This window comes from Lontra canadensis, unplaced genomic scaffold (assembly GCF_010015895.1).
Source record: "Lontra canadensis isolate GAN:19392208 unplaced genomic scaffold, GSC_riverotter_1.0 scaffold9, whole genome shotgun sequence".
NCBI classification, from domain to species: domain Eukaryota; kingdom Metazoa; phylum Chordata; class Mammalia; order Carnivora; family Mustelidae; genus Lontra; species Lontra canadensis.
This window is the reverse complement of record NW_022631003.1, coordinates 14,915,105-14,929,042: the sequence shown is the minus strand read 5'-3', so window position 1 is coordinate 14,929,042 and position 13,938 is coordinate 14,915,105. Positions and strand designations below refer to the sequence as shown.

The window sequence follows — 13,938 nt, the reverse complement described above, 5'->3', positions numbered from 1 at the left end:
TATGCAGTTTAGGTTATTTTGCTAATTACTAGTAGCACATAAGGTCACGTGTACTGTGTTGACCATGAAAACAATTTGTCTGAATTGCAATCCCTCCCCTTGGAGCATTTCATTCATTGCTTTCTCTCAGAGGGAAAGGACAGTAATGATCAGTTTCTACATCCTCTAGTACAGGCTCACTGTGCTCTTAAATTTGTGTATGATGAGCCTTTGTTACAAAAGTACTAGATCTTATGTTATTAAATAGCTTAACATTTCCCACACTACTATTCCGAGAACTCATTTTGTTCTCACTCCCCTGGGTATGGTCAGGCTCTTTTCCCCAGGATTCCTTTCCAGGGTGTTATCAAGCTATGTAGAATCTGTTGCTAGTTCAGAGCACAGCTGAGTGCCGGAGATCAGAGCATTTCAGACTGAAATCTTGTGCACGATTCGGGTAGGAATCAGACAAATGGCATTAACTTTTCCTCTTAGTACCCAAAGCAGCCTGGCATTAGCCACTGGTCAAGGACCAACTGTGTCAAAGGAAACTGACCAATTCAGTGAACTGTGTGTAATAAATGCCCAGAGCGGGGTACTCAGACACCACAGTAACAATTTTATAGCTTCCTGTTCTCGAAAAGGCAACTGAATAAAATTAACCCAATTTGTGCAACAGAAGCTCTAGTTGTTTCTAAAGACTCACTAAATTCACCTGTTTACAGATAAAGCTAGATAGACCCAAGGATTATTAAGGGAGATTTTGGGGTGTATAGGAGCCAACTTGGAGCAGATTATTAAATTTTCAGAAATTTCAGAAAGTTTTGTTAAATGGAGCAATTATTAAAAATCGAAGTGTATAAACTTAAATTATGTAAAAAAAAAAAAAGGTAACACACAAAACTCATAATTTCCAAATTATTTTACTGAATTTTACTACTATTGATGCCTTTGAGGTTCTATGTGCTTCCTGGATCTGTATGGAGAAAATAGTACATGATGTGTGCCACTGTGTGTCTCTTTCCAACACTGTGTTCAATGATGACACATGGGTAGCCTGAGATCGACCATGGTTGGGAGAGCATTTCTGTCACAGAACTTGGCAAATGCTGCTAATAAGGCTTGACATGTTGTTTTGGTGGTTTTTCAGACTTAAAAAAGTTATCAAGAACATTTTAATAATGCAGGTTAAACTTAAGAGAGTCGTGTCCATCGCCTTCACATTGTGAATAAAACACAAAAAAATTTGAGCAAATATTCCTTGAGTGTTCAAAAATTTTTATCCAGTTCGGCAAAGAAGTCACTCCTATTATTGATGAATGAGTGACGTTCCGGCTTGTTTCACTTTGGTTTTACTTATTAATGTAAACAAAAATATCAGCCCATGTTTACGTTGGCATTGTACTGATTTGTTAATTACATGGACATTTCTTTGCTGAATGGAAAAGGAATCAAATATTTATAGTCTGATTTTATGACACTATATTTGATGATAGAATTATAAAAACTGATAGTGAATTTTGCAAGAAACAGCATTTCAAACTAAAGTCATAGATGTTTGGAATGCACAAATAGAGTAGTGTACATTTTATTATTATTTGAGATTGTTTAATATACATTCTTTATGTCACAAAACTTACAATAAACTTGTGAAAGTATATATAGGCACACTTTTTTTCCCCCCTCCTGGAGAGCCAGGTGTTAATCATTTACCAGATAACAGAGACAATGGAAGCTTTATGACCGAATTCACAAATTCTCCACCAATTCCTGTTGAGTCCTATTTTTAGGTCCTTGTTATTCCAAGGACAGCAGCAGAACTTTTCAAACAGAGTGAAGAGTCACAGGCACACACACAAACATACACATGCCTAAGAAAGAAAAGCCACCACTACTAACCTACTTTGTCTTTGAAAATCTAATCAAAGTACTTATATCTGAAATCCACAAAAGTAGATCAGAAAACAGCCTTTTATGTTAGGCACACAGAATTGTGCTTCGAGTATAATAAAAATTGGTGGCATTGATTTTTTTTTTTCATTTTAATTTATTTTTTGAGAACCAGCTGTGTGCCAGTCTTTGTGGCTCCACACAGAGATAAGACTGGGTTCCTATTTTTCAAGTCAAGTTCAAATGTTTGTTCACAATACGGATCATCCCATGATGTTTTTTACATTTCAAATAAATTGTAAAAATAAAGGGTCAATCTCAGTTTCTTAAGGAAAATTGTTAATGAATTAGCTAAGGCCAATGGTAGTCTGTTTACCATGGAATGGAAACCAACAATATCGATCATCTGTTATGTGCTACATTCTGTACCAGGCAATGACATTCCTCAAAACTGATCTCTTAAAGAAGCTTGAGCTAGGTTCTAATATCTCCATTTTATACAAAAATGAGACATTTTACTTAACATTAAAGGTGATACTGTTAATAAATGATGAAGATAGGATTTGAGTTCAGCTCCTTCTGATTCAAAAATTCTGTCTTTCCTAAAAAGATTTTTCACCCCAAGAGACCCTAAAAAAAATCCCCCACATTTATATTCTTTTGTGTATCATGGCTGATCACACACGTAGCCTGGGGAAATGCTTTTCCGCAAATGCAAGAACAAAATTCAATGACTTCTGGATGCCCAGATCTGTTTTTAGTAGTAGGTAGCATGGTAGGAGAAAACAGCCTCACAAATGAGTGAACAAGATCGGAGCACTGGGTGTTCTGGTATGTTTTACATTCAGAGGAAAGTTAGAGAACTGTATTCTGGTCTCATTGGTCATCTCGGGTACAACCAAGATTTTGACCTGCTCAAGCCACAGAATCTAATTATTAATCTCACAGTGTGGCCTAATGGAATTCTGACTTCCTTACTGCTTTCCCATGGAAAATGGCAATGTGCTACTTACCAGTATTAACCCCAAATTTTATATCTCAATCGTGTAGACTGAGATGATCATATTAACCAGGTAGTATATGATTAGAGAGAAAAGAAAGCAAGCCAAAGTGTGATATACCAGAAGGAAGAGAGAATACATTGTTCATAAATATAAATATTAGCCTAAGGAGATATATATATATATATCTATATATATATATTTCCCTTTTAAATATATATATTTAAAAGGGAAAAAAGGGGCCTCTGGGTGGCTCAGATGGTTAAACGTCTGCCTTCAACTCAGGTCATGATCTCAGGTTCCTGAGATCGAGCCCTGCATCAGGCTCTCTGCTCAGTGGGAAGCCTGCTTCTCCGTCTCGCACTCCCTCTTCTTGTGTTCCCTCTCTCATTGTGTGTCTCTGGGTCAAATAAATAAAAATAAAGCTTAAAAAAAAAAATTAAAGGGGGAAAGAAGTGCCAAGACCTGAAGTATCACGGGAAATAACGCCTCTGTTTAGTCGCTTTATGTGTTTTTGTATATTGATTTGAGACTTATTTATATGTTTTCTGTAAAACACACAATTTAGAACTCGTGGCTTTGTTGGTGAAAAACTACTTCACTGAAGTAGTGTCCCCCAAAACCTGTAAAGTTTAATATATACAGGGTCAACTCACACTGGGAATGAAGAGAAGGGTGGGTTTTTCTTTTTCTTTTTTCTTTTTTTTATTAATTGCTTTATTTTAAGTCAACAGTTTGAAGCAATATAAATTGCTATTTATTGAGGAAATTTTGGAGAAATGCCGAAGCACACAGTAAAATGATCTGAGGAGAGAAAAATACCTTCTGGGGAAATACCTTCTGGAGAAAGCTGGAAAGACTGCGGTCCCAGGAGCAGGTCAAGCAGGCTGAGACATTGTCTGGGGGAGGCAGAACAATGGTCCCTGACTCGAGGAGCCACTGTAAAAGGGATCGAATGCAAAAGGTTCGAGGTGTCACAGCCAGTATTTATTTAGGTCAAATGTTAGCAAAATGTTTCTGACAGCCCTGTCAAACACTGCATCACTGGGCCTGGAGAGGCTGTTTGCCTTCCAAGGGCAGTGTTCCTTCATCTTGAAAATGAATATGGATTAAATCACAGGAATATCTGCCCCGTTCGCTGGGTCATGTCTTCTGGCTTCTTGGTTATGTGAGATACGGGGCTTCTGTGGATAATTAGCAGATAACAGATAATGTTCATTTTTGTTGCTGGAATGGAACAAAACTCAACACTGACCCATTTACCTCCGGGGTAGTTGCCTAGAGCCGCTTGATTTCCTCGTGGAAACGTTTCATTTGGGGGAGGCAGGGGTTAGAGTTGCCGGTAATAGTAAATGACCAAGCCAAACGCATCACAAAGCGACTATCATGAATGATAATTATAATTCATTTAATTTGCGGAGTAATTGGCGAAGCACCACTTCACGTGACAGATGAATCATGAGCTTTTGTCTTCCAGAGGACCCCAAGCTAGGGAGGTTTGGGAGATTTTTTCCAAGGTTGTAGAACTCATGGGTTGAGAGGCTGGGCCTGGAGTCCGGATTTACAGCTTCCGCCCAATGCTGCCTTTTGGCTCAAGCAGTCGGCTGAATGATCAAAGCCTTGCCGTCACTGGATCTGCTTCTAGATTATAAACTCCTGTAACAATTGCAAGTTGCACAGCAGTTCATTTGAAATTACTTCTGATATCGGGCATTGTACAATTATCAGTTAATCTCTTTCAACAGACGATTGTGGCATATCCTGTTTTTCTTACAGTGGAAAGCGTCCAGAATCAAGATAACAGCACTAGGCACCCCTGTCCCCCAATCCCCTAGCAACTGTTCTTGAACCAATTTTTTAGTGTCTATTTTAACAGGTGAAATAGTGCGGTTTTACAGATAAAGAAAGCAAGGTGCACCCAGAATGGTTCTGATCTGCCCAGTCGGTTGGTCTGATGAGTCTGAATGATGCCATTAATAGATTCAAACAATCATTTTGATATTTGGATTAAATCGCCTTTTAATTCGAAGCTATCTTTTGAGCTTCCGTGTATGTACAACGCTATAGCCAGATTAGCTTTCGTTTAGGTGGCTTGTGGAGTGAAACAGCGTTTTAAAAAAATAACTTTTAGATGCATAAAAATCATTTATATCCGACTCTGAAATGAATGTCTTAATGTCTTTCTCTTATAGGTTGGGCTTTCTGATTTTAGGGGATGTAGGTCATAGTAAATTGACTTTATACTCAAATACATACAGACATATATGAAAAGGTAATAAGGAGAAATATGAAAATGGATATTTATTGTATATAGTTAGTGATATTGATATATTCCGTTAAACCAAATGAAATTACTCTCTTTGTAAGACAAACACGATTGAATATTGTTTGTTTCAGAGGCTTCAACCTACCTGATTTTGTTTAAATCTTTATCAAACTTTCTTAGTGACATTCCACTATATTTTAAAACTGGTTGATCTTCTAGGAAAAAAAAGAGAGAGAGAGAGAAATCTTTCACTATTCTGTTCCTTTGCTCATTATTACAGCTTTCCAGGTTGAGGAATAGAAAGAAGAATAAACAAAAAGTTAAATAAGATACTTCATGTCAAAACATGTCCCATGCGTGGACATTTGCCCATATTACACAGGCACATAAGCACTTGACCACACTTATTCCGAAGCTAGCACACGAGAGTGTGCCTGTAAATTCTTGTCTCTGTTTTGCATACTATTTGTTGCAATACCTTTCTTCTTACATAAGGCATATTTTCCTTTAAAAATCCATTTTGTTTAATAACATATATTCTTTTTTCAGATTATTAAAGTAATACGCTCTTCTTTAAAAATTTTGAATAATTCATAAAAGTACAAGAAATAAAACAAAACTGTTCCCTTAGTCCTACTATCCAGAGGAAGTCTGCATTAGTATTTTGGTATAATTCTTATATAGAGTGAAGAATTTTTTTTTTAACTAAGTATAATATAAAGCCTATCTTATTTAAAAAATCTGGATTATACTTTACGTATAATTTGCATTGGCTCTTTACACTTTACAATATACTGTGAGCATTTCCCACATCATTAAGTAGTCTTCTAAGTAACCAGAATACATCAGCAATAGCTCACTTAAAACAGTGCACGAGGGGCATTAAAAGCCAGCCGGAGCCCTACGGAAGAGCTGATGCAATGAATACCAATCATAGCTTAGTTGCTGTTCCATATGTTAATTTAATTTGACAGAGTAAGAGTCTTTGAAGTCCTAATTCTCTTTTGCATCCAATAAACCAGTTTTTATAGTGCCTGAACTTTTAGACATCAGCCTGCAGCTAAACTCACATCGGGAAGTTGCCATGAGGTCGCATGTAACAACGGCCAGAGGGGAGTTCCTCTGGAAGTCTTGTCAGAGAGGCGAGGGGGACTGTGAGGGGTCACTGGGGGCGGGGGAGGGGTTTGGGGAGGGGATGGTCAGTGTCTCTGGTGATAGTGTCTTACAGGCCTGTGGATTTGTTGCCATTTCACAGGAGTCCTCGAAGGGTGATTCCTACAGACCTGGTTTGCAGGAGTCCAACAAGATTCGTTAATAAGCATTTGTATACATTTTTGTGTTTATTAGCGGGCTCTGTGGCTTTGGAAGGGAAAAGCTAAGCAGAACTCTCAGTGGCATGTGGTTTTTTGCACCCAGACTCGAACAGGAAGGCGACTCTCTATCGTCTTGCCCACCACCAACACTTAGAATTTGGACCGTGAGTCGGTTCAGCTCACAGAACGCTGTTCAGGGACATCGTTAGGGGTGGTGGAGGAAGAAAAGGACATCGGAAATCAAGACAGAAGAGGTTAAAAATAACAAATTGTGATGAATGTGAAGTTGTATCAGTGCAAGAATTTAGAGTTTTCTTTTCTCATTCTTTGATTGTAAGTTCTTTGAGGGCAGAAAACCATGCTTGTAAGGTATGACTAGTTTAGATACTGACTGTTGGGGTCTTAATAGTCATTCCGTCGGCTCCGCATCAAAGGGAGTGTCATAATTGCTACAAACGTTAGGAATCAGTGCCTTGTTAAACTGGGTTTCATTTACAATTACTGATCATCTACCGTGTGCCAGGACCAAAGTAAGGTTAGCGTCTGGTTCCAAGGCGAATGCGGCAGACCTTGTAGCAGAGGATGAGTGGAAACCAAACACGTGAATGGTTAGCTTCAATAAAAAGGGACAAGGACTTTGGTGGAGTCCCATACCGGGAGTCCTAGGCCTCACAGCATTTGTCTGAAGTTAGGAGATAATTCACGATTAAATGAGTGTAAGGGGGGAAATGATGGAGAAATTTCAAAAGGAGTCCATGCCCCTCTTTGGAAGCATCTGGAAGGTCTGTTCCTTGGGGAAGCGCTTTGTAAATGACAGTAATTCGGGGATAGGGAGCAGAAAGATGGAGTGGCCACTTAGGAGGCACACAAGCCAACATTTAGGGAAATTGGTCATTAACGGGAAATTATTGGACCAGTGCTTAATTTTTCCAGTAAGGATGTTTCTAGGTAACAATCCTGTTGTGACTGAGTGGTTCTGGGATGTGGTAGACATGGGATTAAGCAGCTGCACTGGATAGTAATGATGTAATTGGGTTTCCAGCATAATTTCCAGTTCTTCTACCGCTCCTGGGTGGTATCAGCTACTCCTGTGACCTAAGTTCCATGTTAGCAGCCCATGTCAGCTTTGGCCGCCGCTTTCCAGTCTGTACAAATGGAACTTGACTGTCTCTTTCCACTAAATTACTCAGTTTTTACTCCTTTAAATAAAACTAATACCAGGGCGCCTGGGTGGCTCAGTGGGTTAAGCCTCTGCCTTCGTCTCAGGTCATGGTCTCAGGGTCCTGGGATTGAGCCCCGCATTGGGCTCTCTGCTCAGCAGGGAGCCTGCTTCCCCTCCTCTCTCTCTACCTGCTTCTCTGCCTACTTGTGATCTTTGTCTGTCAAATAAGCAAATAAAATATTTTTTTAAATTAAAAAAAAAAAAAAAACTAATACCATACCTGCCTTTGTCACTTTGTGCTGGTATAAAACTGTACTACAGACCGGGAAGCTTCTAAATAACAGAAAGTTGTTTCTCACAGTTTTAGAGGCCAGGAGGTCCAAGATCGGGGAGGTGACACAGTCTCGTGAGGTCCCTCTTCTGGGTTGCAGACATCTTGTTGGGTCTTTCCATGGTGGAAAGGGAAAGCAAGCTCCCAGGAGCCTCTTCTAGAAAGGCACCAATCCCATTCATGACCCAATCAACCCCAGAGGTCCTATCTCCTCCTACCATCACTCTGGGAGCTGAGATTACACCTGTGACTTTGGGGGACACACATTCAGACCAAAACAGTACCTACGGAGTAGGAGTAAGCATTAGAGGAAATGAAATTCCCTCCTTGTGGAGGAAAAAAAAGCCAAATGAGACAATCAAGTGCACCAAGAATTTGCCCGAGACTTGGGATTACCCATGGGATTACCCATGTCTGACTGAAACATCTGTTCCGTGGGCTTCCTCTTTGCCCTCAGGGAGCTATTGGCACGAGCCATGAGCTGTTCCCCTCAAATCGGGGTACCTCACAGGCACATTGCGGTTCTTCTCTTCAGCGGGTCTCCTACTCTGTGCAATTCCCTACTCACCCATTCCAACATCTTCTCTGTACTTTGCCTCATCTCAGTAATACCTTGTCCACTCATCTCTGTAGTTTCCCCTCTCCACATCATTTCTTCCTTTCTTTCCTTCATCTTTCTCTGTATTGTTTCCGCTTTCTATAGTTCTGTGTTCTCTCCGCTCAAGCCCAGCCTCTGTCTTCTAACCCAAAGGCACTTGGAATTATGTGACATGTGTTTGTCCCTGCCTTGAAGGGGCCTTTATCTTCAGCGGCTTACCCGGCATCTAACGGGTATTTAATAAACGATCCTGTTTCTGACCGTCATAATTCCAATAAGAAAGTTCATTCTGCTTTCCAAACAGTCAACTTACAAACAGACTTTTGGAACTCAACTCCAGGGTTGGTTGAGGACTTCCCGAAACGTGGTCAAAAAAACAGCAAAAGGCTTTTTGTTGCAGAGCTATAATCTTGATGTGCTTTGGCCCCACCTGAATTCCACTGTAATTGCTTTTACAATATATATCCTGCCATCTACTTTAAAAGGTTTCATTCTGAACGCATCTGCTGGCGGAGGATGGGTTTGCTTTCTTTTCTAGGAAACTGCAGCTTAGCAAACTATTAGATAGACTGTCAGACTTTAATTTTTCTGACTTCCACACTGTTGATTAATTTTTTTAAAAAGCCAAAGAAATAGATTAGCTTTGTTTGTGCATTTTACTCAATGATTATAGGTTAGCAATTTAATAATTTTAATAGCAGATAGCACATCTAAATCTCTTCTACCATTTGTCTGCATGTCACCCCCATACCTGGGAGCCACAGTGCTTTCAAAAGAGCACATCAAAGTAATTGTTTTGCCTGGCGCCAGTACAAATTTCTGCTGGGACCTGTCCCATTTAATATAAATTATATTACCTGTGGAATTTAAGAGGATGTAAGGTGTAGCGTGCCCTGCAGGCAGGAAATTTGAACTACGGTTTGCTTTTTTTTTTCTTTTAACTCTGGTTTATTCCTGTAATATGGGATATTTAGCATCCCTAACTTCCGTTTAGTCTTTTTGCAGGTGTATTTTGAATTTGCATTCTTATGGAAGACAAATTCGAAAGTCCTCTTATTCTCTGAGGCTCGCTTGACAATGAAAAATCTCTAAAGCTAGTGGTATTAAAGCAGTACCTAACTATGGGAAGGGGGGAAAGCGATGCTATTTGAATAGGTCTACTTAGAAACAGATCAAAAAACAAACAAACAGAATGATGAAAATAGAGGCCTTTAACCCAATTTAACCAAGTCATTATGCTTCAATCCTGATGTCATGCCTCTGTTTTGCCTACATAGACACGAATGCAGAAGTCAGGCATCCACAGGCAGGGCCTTGGAGACATAAACTGCATAGTTAGAAATCCACTGAACCCAATTTTATATTTTGCTTAATGGAGGAAGATAGTAGACTTTCAACAGGAAGGAGAAACCCATGTCCACCCAGCTATTTAAATGAAGAGGTCCTCCTTCGGTGACTTGGGTCACCAATATGCTAATGCCCTGTGAACACCCCCAGGGGCCCAGGTGGTGCTCAGACATGAGATGGCAGCATACGTATCATTTCGGGTGTCAAATGTCACTAGGAACCTCCCCCCACCCCCCCACCACCGAAGAAAAAGGTAGACAAAAGTTAATAGTACAAAGGAAGAAATATTGAAAAGAGCCAGAGAGGAAGGAAGGAGAGAAACAGAGACAAACAGAGGGAGGAAAAGAGGGAAGGGGACTAAAGAGCTAAGACCAAAGCAATCTAAGTCTGCTTCTATCCAGCTCCCTTCTTCATGCTCCGGATAATTCTTACATCCAGTCCTTCCCAGGCCACAGCCTGGCCTTGAACACTTACCCCGTGGGACACCACAGCTGACAGAAGGCTCCTTTCCTGTTCCCAGCTCGTAAAGGGGCCTCCACTTGATCTCTTAACTGAGTCATTGTCTTAACCATTCTCGTGATACAGGTCCTCATCACCAGGAATGAATACTTTCTCCAAGTCTTTTCATTCTTTTGTCCAGTAATCCAAGTAGTGTCTGGAAGACAGATACTACAACCTTGAACAGTAGTGACCACTTGCTGAAACACTGTCTTAAATCTTTGATCTCTTGCTTAAAAGCCTTGACATCTTACTCAATCCTTACTTCTATAAAAGTGGTATTATCGTTTCAATTTTAGAAATCATTGAGCAAGATGTCCTATAGCTTTAGCCACAAGTATAAACACATGGCGTTGGTAATGCTCTGGAAGACCTTGCTGCTTTCTCTTTGCTCCTGTGTGTGTGTTTCTCTCTGCCACCCACCCTACCCTCTCCCCTCACCGTGGTCTCTGATTTATTGTGGATATCTTCAGATGGGAACTTTGGATACAGGATCCTGGCCACCTTCCCTAGTTTTCTCCTTGTTTCCCCCCCTTTTTAAAATAGCTCCTTATTCGTTCTCAGAGCACTGTCCAACTTAAACTGAAATGCACACCTTCATGGTTTTCCTTTGGTTTCTTCTGTGCTTCCTTTTTCATACAAAAGGCTAATTAAGTACCTTTTGCTTGAGGGTGAACTGAATTCAAACCCCCAAATTCAACTCTTAAGTTTTTGACGATACAGACTAAGTCATAGCAATTAGAAGTCACCAAATGTCAAGAAAGAGACCTGGTTTTTAACCTTCCCTGGATCTCCCCCCTCCCTGCCCCCACTGCCGAAGCTTGTTCCTTTCAGCGTAGAGCCCCACAGACCCTGCCACAATGATCAAGATCCTTATGAATAACAGCATGAAGCAATGAGGCTTGAGAAGAAGGATGGACATTTTCTAGTGCTAAAAATTAATGTGGATCTAGTAGAAACTCAACTCTTTATTTCAAAACAAGACTTAATATATATAATCATTTGGAATACTCTGATAACTTCTACTAGCAAGCTTAAGACACAAGCAAGTTTAGAAGATTCCACTGGGCTCAAGTGTTGGGTCTGCAAAAGAAGTGGATTTTTATTAGAAAAACAAATATTCTAAGGTTGGCATAGCAGACACTCGGTCTCTCTTTAAAGTTAGTTTTAGGGCACCTGGGTAGCTTAGTCGGTTAAGCATCCAACTCTTGATTTAGGCTCAAGTAGTGATCTCAGGGTTGTGAGATCGAGCCCCAAGTTGGGCTCCATGTGGATGTGGAGCCAGCTTAAGGTTCTCTCTCTCCCTTTCCCTCTGTGGTCTGCACCCCCACTCTCTCTCCCTCTCTAAAATAATAATAATAATAATAATAGTTATAGATAAAAGAATAGCTTAACAATGGAGCTGAGCTGGTTATTGGGAAGATGAGCCTTCTGAAAACCTTACCATGTTTTCAGCCTTTGTCAGAAGCAGGTGACAAGATAGGGTCCACATCCTCTGCCCAAGACAGCAGCCTCCCTGCTGGCACATTGCTAGGCAGAGCTCCAGGAAAAGCGGTATGGTGACAGAGAGATTAGGAGGCGGGTAGCAGGGCTGGATCACGTAGTTGTCTATTTCTCCTATGGCCTTAGCATGGTCGATTCCACTAATAGAGCTCATCCCTAAAGCCAAGACTCCTAATGAGCACTTGGGCATTTCAATTTTCCTCATATCAAACAATTTCAATTCCATTTCTTTATTCCATGGGTTTCCTCACCCTGTAGCCCTCCCCCATCCCTTAGAGTTTAGGGCATCTGTGTGGATGGAATACCATACCACAGCGAAGGTTCGGTATTGATGAATATCTGAGATTTAGGATTCAGCACATTCAGTTATACATTTATCAACGATTTCGTGCTTGAAATTGTTTTACAAGCACGGCCCGCCAGGAAGGAGACTATTATGATGGCATTTTCTATACTAAATTCTGCACTCTGTGGATCTGGCCATATCTCCTTGTGTAGATAATATACTACATGGAACACTCTCGAGTTAGACACTGTAGATTCCTTAATATTTATTATCTGTAACTATACTTTCTTCCCGTTAGTTTTTCTGTTTACGTTCTCCGTCCAAGCCCCAAACACTCAATAGTTGCCATCCTTACCACATTTCCCAGAAGGATTCTTAAGGTAAACGAGAAGTGTTTTTAAAATTTCTTTAAATTTCTGTATATTATTTTAGGAAGCAAAGCAATTAAAACCTTTTAAAACATTAAAGTGAGCTTGATGTGTGTTTTATATCTTATTTCTCCATAGGATACAGTACTTTAAAATTTTCAGTACTGTAATAATAATAGATGAAAACTTGGGACCTTACCTGTTTCAAATTTGAAAAAAAAAGAAAGAAAGAATAAACAAATGAAAGAAAGCATGTTTTCTGGGCACAGTCTTCATAGTGGGCTTCGGCAACATAAAGAGCAAAAGCTTTTAGACATCGCTTCCCACATCTAGAGCCGTTGTGAAACTAATCTCATAACAGGTCTATAGAGGGCCATGGGTGTCCGCGTAAGTCCTTTTCATTGTTCTGTTACTCTCAATATCACTTTTCCTTTGCAGTTCTTCTGCCTTTTTAAGCAGTCTCTAGAATTTACGAATTAAGTGAAGGGAACAACGCGGAGTGGTATTGGTTTACAGTCAACCCTCTGTATGTGTTTGGAAATGCAGGTTAAGTTTCTGGAAAGAATCCTGGACTTGGGATCCATTCCAGAACTTAATGTCAAGGCTTAGCTCTGTCAGTTACTAACTAGGGAAGTCCTTTAGGCTCTCTGGGCCACAGTTTTATGTAACTCTGAAATGTAAATTGTCACGGGATAATTATGCCTAGTGTATATGGGAAGGTGAGAATGAAACGGGGCACAATATTTTTAAAACTGACATCACTATAAAATCTATAGAGATAGAAAGTTAGAGAATAAGCTGCTTTGAGGATTGCAAAATCCCCAGAAGTGGTCATTTAGTACTTACATGTTCCTGCTCTGGGGCAGGCCGACACTTAAATTCTTCCTTTCAGATTAAAACCTACATTGCTTGAAAAATACCCTCAGAGAAAGAAATGTTGTAGGTCTTTGCTTCACAAAGAGAGTCACACGGGATGTGACGAAAACAAAAATGTCTGCATTATTTATAATCCTGATTCTCTTGTTTTTTATTTATTTCCCCATCCGACATTTCTTCTATTTTTCCATTCCTTCTGCCATTTTGTGCTGTTTTGTCCCTTGCCATTCTGGGGCAGTTTTCCTTCTCTTCTTTCTCTCTAGTGAACTCCTTCAGCGATTTCCTCCATTTGAAACAAATTCCACCTTTCATGTCCTCCTCGGGGTTAGTTGTCTTGACTTCTGCACAGGAAGATGATTCCACAGTGGTGCTTAGCCTCAACTCCCCTCCACACAACACTTCTGGTAAGGAAGCTTTCCTTCATGTTGCACTTGAAGTCCATTTCCTATTCTTATGTCTTCAGAACAAGTTTGAAAACAGCTGGTTACCATCCTTTAGCCCTGTCCTTTCTAGATGTTAC

At 40.1% G+C, this 13,938-nt stretch overlaps 1 protein-coding gene across 4 annotated transcripts in view; it reads left to right on the top strand.

The window, feature by feature from the left end:
- The window catches only part of HMGA2 (high mobility group AT-hook 2), a 173,263-nt gene that overhangs the window by 69,915 nt on the left and 89,410 nt on the right, over positions 1–13,938 (top strand). Inside the window, exon 4 of one of the 4 annotated variants that reach the window (XM_032854895.1) lies at positions 9,546–9,671. The exons of the other annotated variants lie outside the window; for them this stretch is intronic. Coding sequence (XP_032710786.1) covers positions 9,546–9,632 — 87 coding nt within the window. The 3' untranslated portion in view covers positions 9,633–9,671. Of the gene's footprint in view, positions 1–9,545; positions 9,672–13,938 lie in introns of those variants that run through there. 4 annotated transcript variants of the gene reach the window in all.